We start from the raw sequence: 23,955 nt of genomic DNA, 5'->3' as shown, positions 1-23,955 counted from the left end.
CGCAGTGGGTGTTGGATTGTTGCAGCCCCAGACAGGGCGGCCCGTTACTAAGCACTGCACCGCGTAGGGTCTGGCAGCGACGACAGCCACGGGCATTGACATAAGGAATACTGCCAGCGTGATAACAACACAGACAGTCCTAAATACAGTGAGTATCACCGCACGAAAGCCCTAATGACCCACTTCATTGTCTTTATTTCTGCTGTCGTCGTTTTATGCATGCAAATGCGTTGGCGGGGAAACGACGTTTTATTCCCATCCAGTGAGAATAATTCGCTTGCATTGACAGTCCTGAGGTATTCAGGGAGGCCTGTAGAGGGGGCCGCTCGGATAGCAACACCGTTGCGGGTTTTTAAACACAGACACCCAGCGAACAGGCACATTTATTGTTCTCGGCATAGTCAGATGATGCCAGATCTCCGTCTGCGGGTCCCTGTTACAGTTCAGGATTTTACACTCAATTTTGCCGCAGTCATTGTGCGCGGCTTTGCAAAGGCCCGGCCGATCAGGGTATTTGGAGAATAGAATGACTTCCTTTTCGTGCGCTGCTCTTGTTAACACTGTATCCCTGTTTAAAATAAATTGCACTTGGGTAAAACGCTGCAACGCCTAAGCTCACATCGTGTCGGTGGAGCTCTCTTACGGCCTTGTCTTGTATGTCTCATAAACGGGTTTATTGCGGGACGGTTATAGGTTATAATCATCTAATTGTAGGCTAGCCAAGCCCCATGGGAGAGTGCAGTTGTAATGCGCGCTGCTGCTGGAGGTGCACTCTCAATATTGGTAGGTTATCAGAAATCACCATGCTGCGTTTATGCACCAGTTGCCTACAGTGAAATCTCAGTATTTCACTCTCCAAAGGCTCATGTTTTTACACTGACCTGGCTAATTGCAGCAGTGTGTATTTCAGTTGTTATTAGTGCTAGACTCAGTGACATAATTGCTTTCTGGCTGTCACCTAGGCGGTATATGACCTTAAAACAGCTTCCCACAGCCTCTGCTTGCCTATGCTAATATTTTCTGCCCATTGCATATGTATATCTAGTCACAGAGAATGTGAAGGTATTATAGATCCACTCTCCACTGTAAGTCAATTTTGACACTGGCGGTATTAACAAGCAAACAAAATGAACACAGAGAGGGCTGCAGGCCAGATGTGTGAAGCTGCTCATAAACATCAGGATAGTCTCTCTAATCTGCTGAAGGATTACACCAAAATTACAGCGGCAGATTAGAGCTGAAACTGTGTCTTCTGAAGCATTTGTTTTTAAACTTGATCATGTGATGGCAGCAGTTGATTCATCTGGCTTTACATACAGTGGCCTATCAATGATAGGTCACACAATCAAATTATAATAAATATATGTGGCTGATTTGGTTGAATTGTGTTTTATTTCCTTAGGTTTCACTTGATTTTGTTGCACATAACGTAATCACCCGAATGTCTTCAGAAAACATATAAAATTCATGCCATGTGATGCATGCTGTCATATCCACCACAAGGTTATTTTAAGAGTTAGATATTATTAATATGTGCCAGTCTCATAAAGTGATAATTCAGTATTTGATTCTTTCTTTATTAATAACATGCTCTGTTTCATTTCAGGTAGGGGATGGCAGTGAATGTGTATGCCACATCGGTGTCCATTGACAACCTGAGCCGACATGACATGCTGGCATGGGTCAATGATTCCTTGCACCTCACCTACACCAAGATCGAACAGCTCTGTTCAGGTGAGGCTGAATATATATTTTTTATAATATTCACATTATTCCCGACTGTTGGGAGGAAAACCCATGAGACCATGAAAACTAAAGCACTGTGTGGATGTGTCATGTTTTCCAGGGGCAGCATATTGCCAGTTCATGGACATGTTGTTTCCAGGCTGCATCCTGCTGAAGAAGGTCAAATTTCAAGCCAAGCTGGAACATGAATTTATACACAACTTTAAAGTTCTTCAGGCGGCCTTCAAAAGGATGAGTGTTGACAAAGTCAGACTCTTGTTATTATCATATTAGCTTGTGTGTCTTTGTGTCTTCCCCACCTAATCTTATAACGGCACAGCAGTATCAGGTGCGTTTGTGTCACATGCAAGTATTTATTGTTTCCATTCTTGTAGATAATTCCCGTAGAAAAGCTTGTAAAAGGAAAGTTCCAGGACAACTTTGAATTCGTGCAGTGGTTCAAAAAGTTCTTCGACGCCAACTACGATGGGAAGGAGTATGACCCTCTACAAGCCAGACAGGGGCAGGATGTGGCCCCTCCCCCCAACCCAGGTGATCACTTTATCCACAAACCAAAGAGAAACCCAGGTAACCAAACGGTTTTACCTTTGCTGCACGGTCTTGCTGAGCTTTGGATGGCTCAAAAGCGCTCCCTGCAAGCAAGTGGTGTGAGCACGATTCACAGAATGACGGCTGTCTTATTAGATCCATCTCACTGCCCAGCATTCACAAGCAACATGACCCTGTGTAGGTATCACTAAGTCACTGTTGGGATTGGATTAATCACCTCAGTGCCTAGTGGGATGCGGCATTAGTGGGGTTGATGAATGTGGAAATTTCTAATTCATCTGTAACTTGCCTTTCCCCAATTCTGATTGATTGCGATCAGCGATGTTAGAAAAACTACAAAATTATTTAATGTAACCATTTCCTCCCCCCGATGAACTGCAACTAGATGATACAATGTTGCAGCTCCATCCCTCTGAAAGCTGGACTGATAAAGAAATGATTATATTTGTCTCATTCTACTAACAGTAATGTCTTCAGCCTTACCAGCCTTGCTACGTCTTTGTGAAAGCTTTTTTTTTTTGTTGCTTTGAAATCATAGCGGACAATCTATTTTGACATGTAGTGTGCCAGAAGCCTGCTTTGTGACCTTGACTTTGTCACTGGTAAGCAGTGTGGTTGTAAATGGGCAGAATGACGGCATTTATTTTTACATACATGTATTTATAAGAAAAAATAGTGATAATGTGCATGTTTTGTTTTTGCGTTCTTTTGAAATACACCTGAAGTCTCTTTTGGAGGTGATAATGCTGTTCAGCTGACATAAGGGTGATCCATTTCAAAATGTTCAGAAAGTTTTGATTTGGCCTTTTGCTTTTCAAAATCCCTTTAATGCTTAATAATTTATAATCCCGATTTGTGTCTTTTATATTGGCTTTGCTGGGCAACAGAAAACAGTTCACAGAATGCCATATCAAAGGCACAACTTTACGCTATGCTTTCAACATCAGTTTTCAAAAACTATGCCTTACCCATCGCCACAATCGCTACAAAGCCCTTGTAAATGGAATAAATCCCTTTTCATTCAAATGCTAATCAATCTGTGACCGTCTCTGACTGCTGCAGGACCACAGAGGACATCTCCAACAGTTCCCAAAAACATGCCAACACCGCAGCGGGTCCAACACAACACTCCGGCTATGAGGAAGAATCCATCTTTGTCTAGAAATGGGGGCAGTGATGCTGAGATCATGGAGCTAAATCAACAGGTGCAGTCCCAAGGAGCCCATATCACCTGTCACTCTTGTTTCTTTGTCTGTCACTTGTCCACGTTATCACTCGAGGGATTCACACCTATTGTCAGGAGCTGATATCGCCGTTGAAATGTTGGCAATCAACAACTACAAGCTTATTTCCCAGTTACTGTGAATATGAGACCATCAGTTTGTTTCTCTTTATAGGTTGATTGCCTTTTTTCTGACTAGTATCACATGAAAAGTGAAAGTATAACTCTAAATTACACCACATTTGCCTTCCTGTCATCTGAACACATTTTTATGACAGGACAAAGACAGATGAGAGTGACATTTGAATGACTGCCTTTAGGTTAAAGGCAATAGTAATAAACTAGATGATACTTTAAACCTACACTCTCCCCTTTGGCCCTCATCCATGTTATCAGTGGCTTCAAAATATGCATGATCATAGTCTTTCATATGGCAAAACTATATGTTGCACTCTCCCCTATTTGTCTTTTGCAAGTTGATGGAGTTGAAGTTGACTGTAGACGGCCTAGAGAAGGAGAGAGACTTCTATTTCAGCAAACTACGGGACATTGAGCTGATCTGCCAGGAGCACGAGAGTGAAAACAACCCCATCCTCAGCAGGATAATCGACATTCTCTACGCAACAGAGGTATCCACCAGTAACAACATGTTTTCATCTGGATTTTGCAGACATACATACTTACAGCATGGTAGACTCGGGAAGAAATTATCTGTCAGAATGCTGACTGTGATCAGACTGGACTTTAAAGTCACAATGAAACGACATTTGAAGAGCCTCTTCCTTCTTTAATTTGATTTATGTCCTGCTGAAACAGGCTCTTGGGGCAGGGCTTAACACTTAAACCAACGGGTGATCATGTAGAGAGAGAGGACGTTTTATTTAATGGGAGGGGTGTGATTATTCAAAAATGTGATTTATGAAAAACATTTTTATTGGCTGATTTTTTTCTCATTATGTCATCACTGAGGATGCTCCAGGAAGAAGTAATTGGAGTTTGGATAACCATATTTTGAAAAATATCGATTTTTGATATAACCATACAAAAATAAAATTAAAAAATAATTATTTAGTAACTTCTTTTGAATTTATTCTTCTGTATGTGAACATTCTGGCATGGGAAATCAGCTAACAAGTTGAATAAAATTAAAAGGAACCGGGGAATAATTCCCACGCAGGATGCTTGGATAGCTTGTCATCACTCTGATCATAACTTAATATCCATCTTCTGTGTCTCAGGATGGCTTTGCAGCCCCAGATGATGACGATCTCGATGAACAGGCTCACCTGGACCAGGACGAATACTGAACTCCTCATCCTCTCTCCCCTCCCCTGAACATTTCTATCTGCCCACCCCTCCTCCTCTTTGTCCTCATTTTGTTTTCTACTCTCTCTGCACGCTCTCTATGAATACTCCCCATTATCCCTGCTCTCTTTGTCTTTTCCTTTCTCCCTCATGTATATCTGTTCGACCCCCCCTTTCCTCCTCCCTCCCTCCCCCCCGCCCTCTGCCTGTCTTCATACTGTACACGACAACTCTGTATCATTTGCTGCTCCTCCCTGCCGCCACTGACTCAGTAGCAACAACAATATTGAATGACATATCCCAGTTATTTTAGCATGAGCAACACAGAAAATTGAGCCAAGACAAGGTGATGCGAGATGTGGAGGTTTGACATGGCATACAGTGACCTTCGAGTCTGTAAATATGTGACCGGCGTTTTGATTTCCGAGAGAACACCGTTTTTCCGCTCACCATGGAGTTATTTATTTGCCTTTTGTGCGCTGTTTTACTTCTGTTACAGCACAGACAAACCCACTGCTCCAATGTGCCACCAGGACACTCCCAGAGCTACTGAAGCTGCAGACAAATCAGCAAGTGATTTTTGAAACAACGGTTTCTTATTTATTTAACTTATGTTTCATTTAGAATAACTCTCTGTAGCAAAAATTTGGTGCAAAACACTACTGTACATTAACCGAAACACTGAGGCCCGTTGTGTTATTTCAGTTTTGGTTTGTGCTTGAGTCAGCATAGAGCTTTTTGGTTTCTGTTTGGTAGGTTCATGGCATGTAGAAACATTGAAGGAAATAGTGATATAACAACTCAAGGCGTATGATCAGTGCTCTGTGATTATTCATTATTGATCAGCAACATATCTGAGCATGAGAATGTTACACATTGACTGTGAATGAGTGACATATTTTGTAAATGTATTTTATGTAGAGATTTTGTCTTACGTCTCACGATTCTGGTTAATTGCCAATGTATTTATTAGGCCGACATGCAGTAGCCTACCAGTTTAAACATCAGAGGTGGACCCTGAACACTGACAATATGGGCTTAGATTGTAGCGGTTAAAAAAAAAAAAAAAGTTATATTCTAAAATAAAAGGGAGCCTGACACTGAATTAACATAGACAAATTGTCACAAGACAGACTTTGTCATGTTTTTACTACTAATCACACTGTGTTTATGATTTTGATTTGCCGTAAAGAGTCGCCCAGCTAATGGGCATATGAGTTCAAGTTAATAAGGAAGCCAATATTAAGGGGTCTGTGACCAGTTCAGAATGATGCTGGTCGTCATTAGCATCTAGTTATTAAACTACGGGAGTCTCCTCGTCCTTCCCCTGCTGCTTTTACTTTGCAAACTGACCGATGTCTGCTCTGGAACTCGCATTCATTGACCATGTAAATGTTTGCAGAACACTCATCTTTTGAGTTTTGAGTAAATAAACAGTTGTGAAATAAAAATGTCTCCTGTGGCTTATTCTCTGTGAGGTTTAATGTCTCTCTAACTCATGGCAGATGTGACGGAAAGGGTCTTGGCACACAGATGAGGATCCACCCAAAATCATTTTATCTTTAGTCTCAAAACTGAGCTGTGTAATACTTAATTTAATTAAATTTATTAGCCGTCATACAGCAGCTGGACTTTATGTCTATCTATTTACACAATACCCCCCCAAAAAATCTACCTTTCACCTTATGTTTAATTTATATACCTTTTCTGTTCAATCATTTTGTAGAGTCACAGAAGTAGTGCAAGTTGCTGGCCCCTGACCTCCTCACTGCTGCTCGCTTTTAATGTTGGTGGTCTATTTTATGTTATTACTGCATTCAATGCCAGTCGCTCTGGGTAAGAAAGATAACTAAAATCCTTAAAAGTACACCCAAAATCCTTAAAAATACGGGTAAAATGCACTACAGTTACCTTGAATGGCACCTACAAAGCTGAGAGTCACTGTATGTTCCCCTGTGGTGCTGTAGGGGGCAGCACGCATCTGTTTATAAGTGAAGCAATGGAAATGACATTATATCATCTGGGTTAAACCTTCAACTAACGTGCGAAGCAGTTAAATCTAAAGCATCTATAATTAATTACATATTTCCATTATTTATCATATAGACTATTGTGTGTCGACTATTTTATTAGAAATTGTTAGTGTGAGCTTCGTTTTGCAACCGGGGGATTAGCTCAAATGGTAGAGCGCTCGCTTAGCATGCGAGAGGTAGCGGGATCGATGCCCGCATCCTCCAGCCACCGCTTTTTGCTTGTGTGTTTGCAATAAGGCCATGCAAGGTCATTCAATATAATACATCTTAATTTGTCAGAAAGACCACCTGGTGAAGCATGTAGAGCCGCGCAGTAATACTGATGCATTGGTAGCTGTGGTTGCAGCAGCACTAGTTCTCCAAAGATCGCACACTAAAGGTAAGTGACCAGCATGACATAGCAGCCGCATGTATATCTACTGAATATCTCATTCAAAGCTTAAATAATGGGCTAGATGAGTAAAATGGGTCAATTTCAGTGATGGCCAAGTACCAGAATGGCCTTCTTAAAAGCATTTTGAATTGAGGTAAAAGCACTTGTGCAAAACAAACAAACAAACAAACAAACAAAAAACAACTGTTGTAGCTTGCAAAACTTACATAGTAAGAGTAAAAGATAACACTGTTGCATGTATGCAACACTGTAGCATTTGTGCAAACAGAGTTCATACTACTTTTTTTAAAACTGGATTATGGAATTCATGGAATTTACAGAATAAATCAATCAATAAAAATAAATTATAAAATAAATTTACAAAATAAAGTGCACAAACAAAATGAAGCCAGATTATTTATTTATTTATTTTACCTCATTAGCTGTCTAGCCTGATTATTGAGAAGACATAAAATTGCTGCTCTGTAATGCATAGAATTTAAAACGCAGTGAGGTGTGCTACTTTGATAGTGACTTCTACCCCATCACTGATAATATCAGTGATTATTAGCATGGCACTGGCAAATTTGCAGCAGTTTAGGCAGATTGTGTGGTTAACCCAACATCACTCCACAAATGTGCTTCAAGAGAGAACATGCAGAGAAAAAGGCTTTATTATCAGTTTGAAATGAAAATGCAAAGATTAAATAAAGAGTCATTTTCATTTTCAAGGGTAAAAATGAACAGACTGACAGTATGTGCTGCTTTATAGGCAACTCAGATGGAAAAGGAGAGGTGCAGCAATCTCCTCAGCATTATGTGTTACTTGTAACAACACATGGAAGTCTGTTGTTGCTCAGAGACACATGAAAGTAAATTTAAGTAAATAAGAGTCTTGCAGTATTCTTAATAAAGCATTAATACAGAAATCCAAATCCACTTCAATGTGTATCTCATAGGATCCTCTATGCCAGAGCAAATAATAATCATCATCATCATCATCATCATCATCATCATAAAGTAACAATAAACCTTTTCTTTGCAACAATATGGTGAAGATAATCCTCAAACTCCCATCATCTTCTTCACCAAGTAGCCTGGCATGCTGTAGAGGAACAGTCCCAGCATGGCCAGCAGCAGGAGGACCAGGACAATCTTGATGACCAGCCACCTGTACTGGTCACACATCAGGTGTTTTACGGCTTTGAAGGGAATGAGGAACCAGAGGAGGGCGATGTCTGGACGGCTAGTTGGGCATAGATAAATAAAACATCAGTTAGAGAGCCAAAACCAGAGAGACATAAAGGTCCAGTCCTATAAATCCAGATTGAACTAAGATGTATGATATTAACACTGTATTCAAACACATTATGCAACTAACCACCCCATAAGGCTTCATGTCTTTATTGTTGTAATGGTAATGGATATTTATGAAACACAGTAATAAATAAAGAGTTCAACTTCAAAATATTGAGGAAAAAAGTCAGTGCTTGAAGTTCTGTTGTTCATTTTTTTCTGAAAACATAAAGAACCCATGAAAAATACTGTCTGTGAACATTATTCATTCATTTTGTTGAATGAAGGTCTCAAGTTATTTATTCACTAGCTTTTTAAAAATAGACTGTCCTATTTCTACCCCGATGAAGATCTAATAGGTTGAAATGTTTTTTTTTTTTTTTTTTTTATGTATGAACTTGCTGTGTTTGAATAAAGGCTTTTTTTTTTAAACATATTTTAATATTCCTGCTCACACAAGAGTGCCTTAAGTTTATCTCCCCCCTTGTTAATGAATTATTTCCTAATCATTGTGCCATAATTTTTCTGAAAAAGGAATCACTTTTTTTTTTTTTTATCGTTGGATGACACGCTATTGGCTGAGTGCACAAAAACACACAATTGAATACATATGAAAAAAAATACACAGGAACACTGTGATTACACTGAGAAATATACTGGAAGTGCATTTCTTCTACAATGTATGGACAGATGACAAACGTTACGAGAGGAGTTGTTTTTTTTTTCATCAGTTTATTCACAAAAGCCAAGTCATACATACTGTATACTGCACACTGCTGACCAAGAAATGCTATGTTGACCAATAATACTTGTGAAAAACAGTAACATTAAATCAATGCAAACACAACAGCCATTATCTGGCTGTTGTGGAAAAAGGAAAAATTAAGATTTGCTACTCAGGAATAATAAAGCTACACCACTACGTTGCAAGAAATTATTTTGGTAATTATGTTGAACTAATTATATCAGGGTAATACACATTATCAGTCATTAGTTAGTTGGTTTTTGTCTATCATTTGTTGAATACTTTTGTCAAGTGGTAAAAAAGAAAAGACTCTTTCAAGGACAAAAAAAGTTACTTATAGCTGAAAGGATGTTTATGCAGCATAAAGAAATACTGGGGACTTCCTGGGGATAGGTTAAGCCCCCAGCATTTTCTTCACCATGTAACCCGGCATGTTGTATAGGAAAAGAGCCAAGATGGCCAGCAGTAGGAGAGCGGTGATGATCTTGATGGTCAGCCACCTGTACTGGTCGCACACCAGGTGCTTTGCAGCTTTGAAGGGAATGAGGAACCAGAGGAGGGCAATGTCTGGACGGCTGGTAGAGCACAGAGATGGGGGAAAAAAAACAAAAACACTTGGTTAGGCAGGGCTAGAGCCATTCAACAACACAACAGATTGCAAGTAACAGTGTATATAAAGGAACATGTTCACAACAAGTGCCACTGCTGGTGCTCCACTGGTGTGATGCATATCAGAAGAATATCATGTAGTGTGAGAATTTTGACCTGCAGGTGGTGCTAAAGGAAAGACCATTAGTACACCAAAGTTGACAAGGCTCATCTTCTGGGTAGCATGAATTTGCCTTCCAGATTTCATGATAATCTGCCCAATAGACATTGAGATATCAAATAAGATTTTTTTTCGAGAATTAGGCATTAGCCCTTTAAGAGACAGAGGACGTAACATCACGCTTGCTGGCTATGTCAGTATTTGCAACAAGGACTATGATTCAGAGAAAGTATGCTTCTACTCAAACCTTATGGGTTCAAATCGATCCACAAACCTGGAAACTGTGACCCAGCAGACTCCATGTCTCATCATCCACAAATGCTGCACTTGCTCACGACCATACATGGTGTCAATATGCGGAACCCAAAGCAATCACTCTCCAAGAACCAAAAAGAGAGACCTTCAATGATTCCCTGCTACAGCATCTTGACAATGTGATTCACTTGAGCAACTGCAAAGCCTGTTTGATCATGTGAAACAACTTGATCGATCAACCCTGACAGCAGTCTACAACATCACAGAGCAGCTTAAAACCCTTGAAGAAGGCAGTTTCATTTTCAGGTTGGTTAACAGATTAGTCAGACCCTGCAATCCAGAGCCCTTGCTCTTGCTCACAAAGACCATCAAGGCATAGTCAAAACCAAGCAGCTGCTCTGAGAAAAAATCTGGTTTCCAGGGATAGACAAACACGCTGAAGAATTGGTATCTTGTATTCAGTCATTCACACCAAAAACCGAAAACCAGCTATTACAAATGTCTGAGCCTCCCAGCGGACCCTAGAAAAATGTTGCAGTGGACCTCTGTGGACCCTTCCCTTCAAGAAACTAGCTATTGGTCATGCAGGTTGAGTACTCAGGATTTCCCTTCGTGGAGGTAACTCAACATCACAGCATCATAGGACATCACATTGTACAGGTAGCGCCTGAGAGCACAAACACAAAGCCCTATTTCATGGTGAAGCATTATGCAAAGCATTAAGGCTTGAATAGACAATATGTGGTGACGATTTGTGAAGCCACCAGTCCTATGTGTAGGCACACAAGTTTCTCTGCTGCTCAAAAGGTGGAATACAAAATTCTAAATAATTTAGCGGGTGTCACTACAGCGAGCCTCCACTGATTGCATAGCCACACATGAATTCATTGCAAAAGTAGAACTGCCAGGGCAGGGGCAAGGTGGCGGTTTCTTGGGTTCCAGCCCCGAATGTTTTCTCCAAAGCCCCAATTCTTCTTAGGTTTAGTTTGACACCACCATGGCGGGCCTGGCTAAAACTCTCTATTTCAGAGGCTGTAGCAGTCTCAGTTTTTACGCTAGAGGGAAGATATCATATGACACTAGATGAACTAAAGACTCCATTGGTGTCAAGTATGTCATTTGAGGTTATTGGAAGGGGGCTAATTATTGCTCCAATGTTAGGCTAAATTTTGGCGAGGGAGAAATTGGCACGGCCATTTTCTCGGACCTCATGATATGTGCATAGCGGAAAAATGTAATTGTTTCAGAAATCTTTAAATGTTAAAAGTCTTTGACAACAAATTAAAGTAGGACTTTTTGCTATGGTGCTCCTAAAGGTCTTGGAGTCTCACTGTGGGGTTTTGGAGGGATTTTTGACCATGTTTATCATTTCAGCAGTGGTCAAATTTTGCACCAAAGCTATATAACAAATGGTATCAACCCAAAAATTGCTGCAACAACCTGTGATACATACCTGAGCATGGGAATGGCTCAATCACATTGTTATAATCCTTATACACTCTAAATAAATATATAAACAAATAGGCACCAAACCAAAAAACAATGTTTGTTACAAATTTTTCACTATAATAACCTGACACACAGTGCTGAGCCACATCTCAAATTAATCTTCAGATTCCCAGCCCTCAGATGATGAATGCCACTTCTATTTGGCATCGACTTTTGAACCTCAATGATCCCCTCTGAAATGGGGATAAGCCAGTGGCATTAAGCCTGGTTAGCACCCAACACCAGCCATGAAATGAAAATAAACAATAACCAAATTTATATGCTGAGATATGCTGTCTTGAGGTAGAGTTTAAACAAACACACCGATGCAGCCATCCTTAAGCTCTGATTGACAAATGGACAAAAATGACTAATAGAACCCAAAGTAAGATCTGCTCACCTCTTGACCAAGTGTGATGTCCTGTTAGTGTGAAATTTGAATGGAGATGCTTATGGACAATAGTAAGTTGTTTGAGCCCCACAAATGTGAAGAGGCTGTCCATCACTTACATACAAATACAAGGGTAAGGATACACACCGATGAGGACTACAGGAAACATTTATGTTTCAGAGGTCAATTTATTCACAAATTTAAAGTATTATACATAGTTCGACTGCACCCCATTGCGCAAAACATATAAATAAATGTGAATCTAACACAATAAATACACAATAAATCAATGCAAACTTGACAAAAACATTGCTCAAGCAGGAAACTTCAACTGCATTTCAACACAAGGCAACACATTTGATTGTGTTTCACAATATGTCACTTTCCTGTACCATTCGAAATTTTCTATTTCCAATTAAATTCAATATTGTGGGTGAAAATGGATGCTGAATGGGTTTAGTGGGCAGAGACACAAAATACCGCCAAACAAAAATCACATTCAAGAAATAGGCAAAACTGGTGTTACAGCAGTTATCACACAACTGTAGGGCTATGCTAAGATGTTTACGCATTAAACATAAGATTTCTTATTGCACTGCTATTTTAACAGTGCTCATATGATGATGCATACATTTTTCTTGAGTCAAATGGCAAATAAGTGCAAAGATACTCCCAGGACTAGAAGACACGCTAATTACTCAGTGCACACCCTATTGAGGAAGTTAACTTCTGCTGGCTGAACTCAGGCCCCCAGCATTTTCTTCACCATGTAACCCGGCATGTTGTATATGAAAAGAGCCAAGATGGCCAGCAGCAGGAGGGCGGTGACGATCTTGATGGTCAGCCACCTGTACTGGTCACACACCAGGTGCTTTGCAGCTTTGAAGGGAATGAGGAACCAGAGGAGGGCAACATCCGGGCGGCTGGTAGGGAACAGAGATAGATTTGAAAACAGTTAGACAGTGCCAAAGCCATTCAACAACACAACTGTATATATACTGTATATACAGGAGTGTTGTTCCTAACGAGTGTGGCTCCTCTGTCGCCGGTGCCCGGCTGGTCTAATCGTGGTGCTGGAGGAAAGGTCATTAGGCCACCAAAATCGACAAGGTTCATCGTCTGAGGAGCATGAACGTGTTCCCCATATTTAATGGCAAACTGCCCAGTAGATTTTGAAATATCATATATGAGGCAAAATTTTGCCTGATGGTGGAGTAAGAGGGTCAAAAAGTCACCAAAATTGACAGGGACACATGTTCACACAGTGAATAGTGATATGCCTTGTTGTAAGGTGTTGAATGGACAGACGCACGGACCCACAGCCATTCTTAGGCTCCATCTGTCAGTGGTTTGAAGTTACCACTGCCACCCAAGGTAAGACCTACTTACCTATACACCGAGCGTGATGTCCTGCTGGTTTGGAGGTTGGATGAAGAAGACGCTTACAGTAGAAAATAATGTGTTTTAGCCCCACAGTTAATAATTGTATGTATTGGTATAAGAAGTGAGAAGGCATGCAGGGTCAGTGGAGAGGCCTTTCTCACTTCTCGTTACCCACTCATACATACAAATACAAAGGTAAGGGCACATACACACAGACGACAAGGACTACTGGAAAAGTTGATCATTCAAAGGTCAATTTATTCATAAATTTAATGGGATAGTTCAGATTCTTACCCATACAATCGTATTTGTTGCTGCATGTGAGCTAAATTCATCTATTAAGTCTGGTCTGTTAAATCCTTCCCTGACTTGAGAGCAAGAGCTTCACTGGGAGCGTACAGCTCCAAAATGAATGAAGTAGATATAGAGGGGAACTCAATGCGGGCTTAAGCGGTGACTCAAAGTTTTTTTTTTTGTTTGTTTGTTTGTTTGTTTTTTTGAAAGATGCACTGCAACACTTGTTTGTTAAGTTCAACTTTAATTGCTAATTTCAGGCCCCTGGCTTCCAAAATGGCAAAACTGTTTTCTGCCATAGCAATGCCAAAGGATAAAATGGGCCAAACTCGGTGGATGTATTACACTCACATACAGCAACAAATACAATCATATGAGTAAGAATCTGAGCTATCACTTTAAAGTATTATACATAGTTTGACTACACCCAATTGAGTAAAACATAGAAATTAATGTTAATGTAACAAGACACGATAAATCACTGCAAAAAAAAAAAAACTGTTAACGCAAGAAAATATAAATTTCAACACAAGCAAACACATTTGATTGTGTTTTACTATACATGTCACTTTCTTAGATTATTTGAAATCTTCTATTTCCAATTACATCAAATTTTGTCTGTGAAAAATGGATGCTGAATGACTTTAGTGTGCACATAGGCACAAAATGCCACCAAAAGAAAATCACATTTGAAGAAAAATGCAAAACTGGTGTTTAGTAGTTATCACAAAACTGTAGGGATATGCCGAGATGTTTAGACATTAGCTATCTTAATCAATTCATCAATAAACATACGATTTCGTGTAACACTGCTACTCTAATAGTCCTCATATGATAATGCATTAATTTTTTCTTTAGTCAAATGGCAAGTAAGTGCAAAGAGATTCCCCGGCTAAGAAGACATACTAACTACTCAGTGCACACCCTACTGAAGAATCTAGCTTCTCAGGCCCCCAGCATTTTCTTCACCATGTAACCCGGCATGTTGTAGAGGAAAAGAGCCAAGATGGCCAGCAGCAGGAGAGCGGTGACGATCTTGATGGTCAGCCACCTGTACTGGTTGCAGAGCAAGTGTTTTATGGCTTTGAGGGGAGTGAGGAACCAAAGGAGGGCAGTATCTGGACGGCTGGTGGAGCACAGAGATAAACAAGAGTTGGTTAGAACGATGGGTCCAGATTCCATCGGACGATCATCTTGTTCTTTCTCTGTCATTCAGATGGCGGGGAACAGTTGTATTCAACTTTATTGACAATTTCCAAGCCATGCACTACATGCTTGTGACCAAGAAATGCAAATGGAAATACATATACACAATAAACACGGTAAACCAGAGCAAACATGGACAGATTACTGACAAAGATAGGTAAACTAAGACATTAGCTCAAAAATAGCAAATCCAAATCACCACATTGCAAGACTGTATTTAACACACACAGCCAGGGGGGCATTAGTGCAGGCATGGTGAGACCAGACAGCTGGCTCCTTTGGGATGCTGTGCCAGGCTTTTGCTTCTTGCAGTTGTAGCTTTTTTGGAATTTTTTTTGCCTCCATTTCCTCTTGATCAAGCGAGAATCAGTGCCGTCTTCCACATTTTCATCACTGTGATAATTATACTTCTTCATAAAATATGCTTCCAGAGCTCATCAGGACCACACCCCCCTTTGTGCCGATGAGAGGTTATCATCTGGAAGTGTTGCCTTTTTAATTTCACCCTCGATTTCCTTCACAGGTGTTTTCTCTGAAACTGCACGGACTTGGGTTTTTCTTCCTGTCTCTCTTGATTTCTCTGTTATCCGTTAATGATGGATCGTTGTTTTCCCCCCGGTAGTTGTTTTCTTTGTCCTTCATCCTTGGAGTGCCTTGTTTCTCAGTAATGGATAGTTCATTCACCTCCAACTTGATATTCATTTTATATCTCAAAAAAAGAAATCTACTGGCAACCAGAAACAAAGCCTAGAATATTCACTTTCCATGGTGTTATTTTTTTGTAAAAAGGCAAAAATATGCAAAGATTTTCAAAGACTAATTTCACAGATAATTTCACAGACGTCTAGAGTGGGCTTTCTTGTCACTCTTCATTTGGACAGTCAAATGCTAATACTCAACTAACTATCATGTAGAGACAGACCGATTAATCTGTCAGCTGATTATTCAAGCCAATGTCTGGCATTTTGAGGTAACTGGCATCAGCCGATATTTGCACTCATGAGGCCGAGAAACAAAAAATGTCTGCAGGCAGCCAGTCATAAGCATGTTTTTTCACTTTTCTCTCAGAGACAAAGCAGCGAATAACATTAGTGTCAAATAAATGTTCATTTAAGTTCACCAATTGTGTGTGCCAAAAAAAAAAAAAAAAAAAACATGCTATTAGCATTACATGCTGGCCCTGCTCTCTAAATACTGGCATCAGCAACTGAAAAACCCATGTCATTCGACCATTACTATCAAATGACGATGGTGAATATGAAACCTGTTGATACTTGTGATACCTGCAACTGAAAACTACGTCTATAGATACTGAGTATCTGGTTTAGGCTTAACCTTATGGACAGGGGATAGGTTCTAGTTGGGGTTCAGGTTACATAGTCTCTAAAGATGTATCAAACAGGCACATGATAGCTTGTTGAACTCTATTTTTTGTCATTTAGTTAGTTGAAAATCAACATTAATATCCAAATAAAGTGTTGGAACTTCCTCAGTTTCAGTAGAATATACTTTCTATCAGAAATCACAGCTGTTATCTATCTTTATGGTTACAGGCTACAGTATGTGTACTTAAATCCACTTGATTGTGTTGCTTTTTTTATGAGATGACTGAGGGGGGACTGTAGATGATGGGACGTAGATAGAAGCCACAGAACGAGTGAGACCGCTGAGACTTTGCACGGTGGTGTCTGAGCGAACACCTCAGGCACCCAGCATTTTCTTCACCATGTAACCAGGCATGCTGTAGAGGAACAGAGCCACGATAATCAGCAGCAGAAGTGCCGCGACAATCTTGATCACCAGCCACTTGTACTGGTTGCAGACCAAGTGCTTTATGGCTTTGAAGGGAGTGAGGAACCACAGAAGGCTGGTGTCTGGACGGCTGGAGGGACACAAAACACAGACTCTAGTAACTCTGACTGACTTCAAGCCACACAGACCATTCTGCTGCTGCTGTCTTCTGTAAGTTAGTCTACATGCAAATATAGTTGAAATTACTGAAGCAAAGCAAAAGGTAAGAAAGAAAAACTATTTACTTTGAGGATTCAAACTAGGTAGGAATATACAAGAGATACAGAGAAACAGCAACTTACCAAGCAAGAAGATCCTACGTATAAAATCCAGAAGCTGGTTGTAGTAAATTCGTAAAGATGTCTTTCCTCATTTCGTAAAAGTGATCGTCAATTTATTTTATGTTTTAAGTCTGATTTATGTTTTTTTATTATTATTTTTTAGGGTCTTGTAGGGTCTTTTTATATTAATTCTTGATTTATAATGTTATTAAATGTATTTATGTTGTTTTATTGAATCTTGAAGTTTCATTTTTTTTTTTTTTTTGTACAATGTATTTTGAAGGTGGAATTAAAGGTGTGTGTGAGCGTGCATGTGTGTGTGTACATGTGCCCCATACGCACTTTGCACACACTGCATGTTTGTGTCTGTGTTATTACCAAAGAATGAATAACCAAAGAATAAATGATAGTAAATGATGACATTTGAGAGAAAAAAACAACAACATTTCAAATGAATGGTCAGCAGTGTGAAAGATGAAGATGCTGAGAATGGGACAGTAGGGGAACATCCTCCATACTTGGGTTTCTCTAGTGGGTCTGGTTCATTGCGTCCTTCGCCGGCTGGGCTTTTCTCGGCTTCTTCTCCCGTCAAGAGGTGCAGCTCTGCTTCCACTTTTCCCTGAAAACACAAATGCACACTCATGTCATTCATATTAATAAAGGACTATAGAGATCTCTCAAGGTAAGTCCCCTTCCCAGCGTCACCATGACAGACAGATCCTCTATCGATTTATTTTATTACACGGTATTGTTTTATTACGCTTATAGGGTATGCAATTTTTTTCCTGTGCAATGTCTGGACAATCTGCTGCTGTAACAATAAGAGAATTTGGGATCAATAAAGTACATCTATCTATCTATCTATCTATCTATCTATCTATCTATCTATCTATCTATCTATCTATCTTTCTATCTATCTATCTATCTATCTATACTTCATTCAAGTATCTCAATCAGAAGAGTGAGTTTAATGCACACACATTAAATCACAAACACATCCTCAGGTGAAATCCAGGTCATGGTACCAAAGATACAGTTATAGCAACAGCAATGATGCAGAACAGATTGAATACACAAATACACACTCTTAAACCGGACAAAGTGTAGGATTCTTGTGTATTATTAAAACATACAATTTATCATTCAACTCATGTTGGAGCCGTTTGTCTTTGTAAATGATATGCCGGTAGTCTAAGTAACAGCAGCTCCTGGTGGCCACACAAACACCGACTGGATGTAACAGGAGATCGCATGGGCACTTTGTCACCTCCTGGATGCATTTAGATCCTGGAGAAATAGTTTTTAAGCACTTTTTGCTTTTCACTTTGTTGTTTAATTTTGGATCACTGAGATAGAATTATTTGATAGGGCTGTTTTGTTTCATTTGAACTTTGTTGGAGCTAAATTGCATATACTTTAATGTTCATTTCCTTGCCCAACAGCAAAGACTGAATCTAAACATGTAAAACAGGGAAGCACTCAGGATACATTTACTTTATAAATGTACCACGACAATTCAATTCCATGTTCAACTTATTTGCAGACCGTTACATTTTTCCATTTTTTTTCAGTCATGACCGCCTATTACCTACCGTGAGTTCTAACTCATCATTTTCATCTCTGGCCACAAATGGCCACCAGCCTTTGATCCTCTTCTGTTTGAAGATGGAGACCATGGGCATATCTGCTTCATCTGTCGCCATTTCCATGGTGCACTGCTTGGCAGTCTTAGCACCACGTGGGAAACGGTTCAGGTCCAGCTCGATCGCACCTATGAAGTTTTGTTTAAAAATGCACAAAAAGTTAACTGGCATGAAGGGCAATGACATTAAGCTTTATCAAACCACTGACTCGGTTCTTTAACAGAAAACACCTAAACAGTCCTATTCCAAAACACAGCATATCCAATTTGCAAAAGAAACCATGACTTGGCATTTATCATTCGATATTCCTATCATATTGAGAGCCCAGTTTGTGAGGGTGTTATTTACATGACATACTTTCTTTTCTTTTAAAAAGCACCAAAACATGTTTTAACTCTGCTATCAGCAATGATTTAGTCAGGCAACAGGTACTGTAACTGAAAGACTGCTGCACCTAAGAAGTCATCTGCAGAGAAATGGTCAGCATCCCACACTTGAATACTGAGGCGAGCCGGGATCTTGTACTCAGTCTCATCCCAGGCGAACATGGAGTCCTTCTTTGAGATGACAATCTTCTCCTCGGCCATGAGGTAGTCAAACGGGAAGACGAAGCGCCAGTTGAAGTTTCCTTCCCCTGTGATGGAGTGGTAGTGGACGTCGGTGTCCTGCTTGTCCTCCTGCTGCCCTTTCAGCCAGCTGTTACAGAAAGAGGGATGACAGATAGGTTTATAATCTTTGGCAACATTGGGGAGGATTTTTTCCTCGCATCCAAATCAAAATTAAATTTAAAGAGGAAAAATACACACCAGAGGACACATTAAACACATATGTAGCCTGTAATTACCCTCGCACAAATATATCACTTGACTTCTCGCCAGTAAAGATGTCATCATCCTCTAGAACGACCTCATCTGTGTTCCAAATGATCACCCTCAGTTCAAACCTGGAAACAAGCAAAAAGAAAAACCTGCTGACAAGATACACAGTATAATGACACTTGGGGTTAATGTTCTGATCAGTGCCAGGAAATTGAGCTATAAAGACACAAGTGAAAAGCTGTCTTGGCTCAAGTGCTATTGGCAAAACACTCTTAAAGGGGCAATAAGTAAAATTTTTACTACCCCAAAGCACAAAACGGCCATAATATATCTGCAAGGGGTTGGCTGGATTGTTGATCAATACCAATGACTAAGCAGTTCCTTTGTGAGGTACCAGGATTTCGATCTTGCAAAATGCAGCATCTGCTATGGAAAAAAAAAACACACTCCACCCATTGCTCTTCATATCACTCCCAATCTCTTTTTGCAACCTACCCACATTATGAAGTGCTCAACAAAGTGCAACCCACAGAAAAAAGGAAAAAAGCCAACGACAAGCAGTGTTGTTACTGTATTTTGCATTGTGATGTTTGCATTGTGTTTCTCTTGATGCCTAATTTGGCTAGATTATTGTGAAAATGCGTCTTTACTGTTTTTTGTCACTTACAGATCACTATAACTAAAAGGAGATTAAGAGATCTAGTGTAAAATGTCCTTGGTGGAGTTATGCCACAAGCTTGTCATCAATCTCCACTACTTTACTCATTAACTGAGGTAGACAAAGATCCAAATTGTGTAACTTTTTCATAAATAAATGCTAGAAACATGCTTCTCTGAGGTGTCCTGGTGGCTCAGCGGTCTGAAGCATAGACCAAATGACACTGTCGCATGTCATTCCCCTGTCTCTTTCCCACTTCTTGTTTCTCTGTTAACTGTACTGTCCAGTAAAGCAGAAATGCCATAAAAAATAATTTATAAAAACTAATGTTTCTCTGTTACATTTTATTACTGCTTATTGGTTAAGAACTGATATTCAAAAGGATACCACTGCACTTCGAAAATTCATAGCTTTTTTTTTTTTTAAACCTATTTCTAGGACCAGGTATGTTTCCTTTCGTTGGAGGTTTTCTGGAACCTTTTTTTCCCATCTGGAAAATAGCCTGGCTTAAGCCACTACATAAAAATGTATTCATAAATCCTATCGGCCCCAGGGGCTAATAGAGAGCATACTTCTTTGGCTTCCTTGGTGAAATGTCAAGGGCAGGTCCAGGGGCAGTCATATCCTTAGGGAACATATCCACCCACATCTCAATTCTCCCCTAAAAGCAAGTGAACACAAGGAAACAAAACCTGTGAGCATCCAAAGCAAGCTTTTTAGTCATTTGTGGCCATAAACAATAGATGAAAGGTAAAGCTGGCTGGAGCGTAGCCAGCATTACATACTTGTTCAATTCCTGGCTTATCAGGGTGGTGGAGTGGTCTGGTCTCCACATGCTCTGGGACGAGTTTGCAGCCCACTCGGGGGATTTCCTCCCAATGCTTCAACACTGACAGGGCCAAGTGCTCATCCGTCTTCCTCTTCAAACCTGCCATACATCAAATAAATCAAAGTATACAACCAAATACTCTTTCTGTGTTTCTTTTGAAGTGAGATGCTTTGTTTTTATGTGATTCTAAGATGTTTTTTTCACCTCAGCTGCACAAATTGCATTTTTTATTCTCCCTTTTCTGTGCTTCCTCATCTTTATAGGTGCAAATAAAATAACTAAACTTGTGGAACAATAGGAAGTTTTGATACTATCTGTCTATGTATGATGCTCATATGATGATATTTAATACCTTTTAAATCACACCTATGCATTTTTACATTTTAGCCATTTAGCAGGTTCACTAATCCCAAGCAATTTAGAGTAAGCACAGCCGTAAAATTACAACAAAGTCCTGTATCACCTCCCATGCAGACATTTTAGACATCTCTTGGTAGTCATTTAGTTTAACTCAATTCAATAGGAGAAAAAAAAAAAAAAAAACAATCCATACCACCACATGAAAGAAACTCATACCATTTTCATCTTCTATCTCAGTTGGCCCCATGAAGACACGGTTCTCCACCTTCACCCTTCCTCCCGGGCCGTAGTGAGGCCCATCCAGCTTGCCATCCTTGCACATCTTAGCCAGGATCTGTGTGGGTTTCATTGGGTCTCGCCATACGTTGTAGCCATGGCTGCAGAGAGAGCAAACGCAATTAAAGTCGCCTGGAAAAAAAATGCTTTAAAACCAAAATGATCTGATGCAATAGCCTTTACAGGAAAGGTTTACACCATGAATGAACCAAATACCATGTGTTATCTGAAATAATATGGTGCGGGAAACTCAGAAAGCAGAATAAAACAAATGTGACTCAAGTACAATGTGTCAACGTCTGCGGGAAGGTCACTCTTTGATTCTTACATGGCATAGTTGGATGCAATGCCACATGTGGCTCTGTGCTTGCTGTAGTAGCGGTTCTCAAGGTCAATTTTGGTTTCTCCAATCAGATCATCGGTTCCCACCAGGTCCCAGTCGTAAATCGACACTGTTAGTGTTGAATCCATTGGGAAGGTGGCTTCCACGTCAAAGGATCTGATAGAGGAGGAAATACATCATTTATTACATATTGAAGGAATAATGATATTTGGGATAATAATGTGATGTTTGAGATATGGATAATTTCAACAACTTTCTAAAGTATGAACAATATTAATTTGCAAGGAATATAACTGATCATTATTAGAAGCCTTTACACTTACTTGCCAAACAAAGGGTTCAGTTGTTTTGAGATGTAGTTCTCTTTGTCTTTGATCTCATTCTTTCCCAGTTTGATTGCAATGTAGGGGTCTGCTTTTCCATTTATGTCTGCTGGATGCAGATCGGTTGCCTGTAAAACGACATTTTGAAATTCATGTTCATATGTAGTCATATTAATCCTTCCTCTTCACCGTTCTGACCAGAGATTTTCTGAGATTCCCTTCATGATATAAAGTAGCACAGAATATTTACAACTGTATTCACTTTGAAAAGCAGTAGAGAGTAAAGTGCACAACCTACCCTGATGACATAGATGCGGACAAGGACATTAACTGGATCATTATGGGGGATGTTCTGAAACATTCCCATGCTGGAGTCCATGGACATATCTCTCGAAAAATCATCTAATGGTGGCACTTTGTACACACACATTGAGCCCTAACACACATACACACACACAGAAGGTAACAAATGAAGGATTAATGTCCAATATACTAACATACTGTATAAATTTCTGGAAAAAAAACTGTCATTGCTCAGGATTCATTGTTTTATCTAAAGGGTTTCTTATTCATTAAACATAATAATTATCCTTAAACACAATAACAATCCATAATGAGATTAAACATCAATGTACTTCAAATTTAGACATAGACAAGCAACACAACTTAAATCAAACTAATTCATTCAGTGTGCTAGATTGAATGCCACCCTAAAAGGTCCATTCTTACTTTGAATTTTCCGATAAGCCTGTCCTCATCCACCACATTTTGGTCATCGTCATCGCCTCCCTTTCCCCTGAACAGGTTGAAAGTGTGAAGCCAGTCTTCGAAATATTCATAGTCATTCTCCAGCTCCTTAGGATACACCTTGGAAATGCATAAGGAATAAAAACACAAAGTCAGTATTTTCTCATGTGGGTTTGAACACCTACATTAAGTGAGAGAGCTCTTTGAGCGGTGCAGTTTGTGCAGAACACATTTCGGTACCTTCAGCTCATCCAGCTTTGGCTTTCTCCTCTCTGGTGCATCCGAAGACTTCTTCTTGTCCTTCTTTCCTTTGCCTTTCTTGGTGCCTTTCACAGGAGAGTCATCAGGTTTGATATCTGAGTACAGGTTAGCGGTGAGGGCAGAACGGGGGAGCGAGGGGAGTGGGGAGGCAGAGCACTCGAGACATGAATTCCACATGAAAGTTGGCAAACCGACTGCTAATGCATATGGCAAGCATACTATTGAATTGTATACTGTATAAAGTATACAGTTCAGTAGGGATACTTGGCAGGTTGACAGGCTCCTTTAGGCTGACAACAGCTGGACAGGCGTCCAGCTCACAGCTCGGCAGGTACCCGTCATCATTCACAGTGAATCATCCCCTTCTGTTAGTGCTCACATAAACATCTGAATTACACCGTAGAGTACATTGTTTATGCTGCATGCACTATACAGTTCTTACAATGCATACTACATTAGCACGCAAAACACACTTTCATGATTATAAATGGGTGATGCTGTGCAGCCTGGTTGGCACAGCATGACCGGAGACTCAGCGGTCTCATAAAAACATGATTCTTTGATAACTTA

At 40.0% G+C, this 23,955-nt stretch overlaps 2 protein-coding genes and 1 non-coding gene across 3 annotated transcripts in view; 2 read left to right on the top strand and 1 right to left on the bottom strand.

Annotated features, from left to right (window-relative positions):
* Positions 1 to 30: 30 nt before the first annotated feature.
* Positions 31 to 6,273, top strand: mapre3a (microtubule-associated protein, RP/EB family, member 3a). Its single transcript, XM_030045154.1, has 7 exons — positions 31 to 148; positions 1,607 to 1,734; positions 1,847 to 1,992; positions 2,121 to 2,277; positions 3,358 to 3,500; positions 3,994 to 4,146; positions 4,756 to 6,273. The coding sequence occupies exons 2-7, from the start codon at positions 1,614 to 1,616 to the stop codon at positions 4,822 to 4,824; spliced, it is 789 nt and encodes a 262-aa protein (XP_029901014.1). The 5' UTR covers positions 31 to 148; positions 1,607 to 1,613; the 3' UTR covers positions 4,825 to 6,273.
* A 713-nt stretch (positions 6,274 to 6,986) lies between these two features.
* Positions 6,987 to 7,059, top strand: trnaa-agc (transfer RNA alanine (anticodon AGC)). Its single transcript has one exon. It is a non-coding gene; the product is annotated as a tRNA-Ala (tRNA).
* Positions 7,060 to 9,282: 2,223 nt separating this feature from the next.
* Positions 9,283 to 23,955, bottom strand: part of LOC115354689 (otoferlin-like) — a 33,032-nt gene continuing 18,359 nt past the window's right edge. Inside the window, exons 31-43 of the mRNA XM_030045156.1 lie at positions 23,365 to 23,450; positions 23,107 to 23,244; positions 22,676 to 22,813; positions 22,378 to 22,505; positions 22,040 to 22,210; positions 21,652 to 21,812; positions 21,032 to 21,174; positions 20,819 to 20,907; positions 19,615 to 19,713; positions 19,225 to 19,466; positions 18,720 to 18,898; positions 17,646 to 17,746; positions 9,283 to 9,844 (exon numbers count right to left, since the gene is read on the bottom strand). Coding sequence (XP_029901016.1) covers positions 9,664 to 9,844; positions 17,646 to 17,746; positions 18,720 to 18,898; positions 19,225 to 19,466; positions 19,615 to 19,713; positions 20,819 to 20,907; positions 21,032 to 21,174; positions 21,652 to 21,812; positions 22,040 to 22,210; positions 22,378 to 22,505; positions 22,676 to 22,813; positions 23,107 to 23,244; positions 23,365 to 23,450 — 1,856 coding nt within the window. The 3' untranslated portion in view covers positions 9,283 to 9,663. The remainder of the gene's footprint in view (positions 9,845 to 17,645; positions 17,747 to 18,719; positions 18,899 to 19,224; positions 19,467 to 19,614; positions 19,714 to 20,818; positions 20,908 to 21,031; positions 21,175 to 21,651; positions 21,813 to 22,039; positions 22,211 to 22,377; positions 22,506 to 22,675; positions 22,814 to 23,106; positions 23,245 to 23,364; positions 23,451 to 23,955) is intronic.

Source organism: Myripristis murdjan, chromosome 22 (assembly GCF_902150065.1).
Source record: "Myripristis murdjan chromosome 22, fMyrMur1.1, whole genome shotgun sequence".
NCBI classification, from domain to species: Eukaryota; Metazoa; Chordata; class Actinopteri; order Holocentriformes; family Holocentridae; genus Myripristis; species Myripristis murdjan.
The sequence above is the reverse complement of the archived record's forward strand: the minus strand, read 5'-3'. Positions and strand labels throughout refer to the sequence as shown.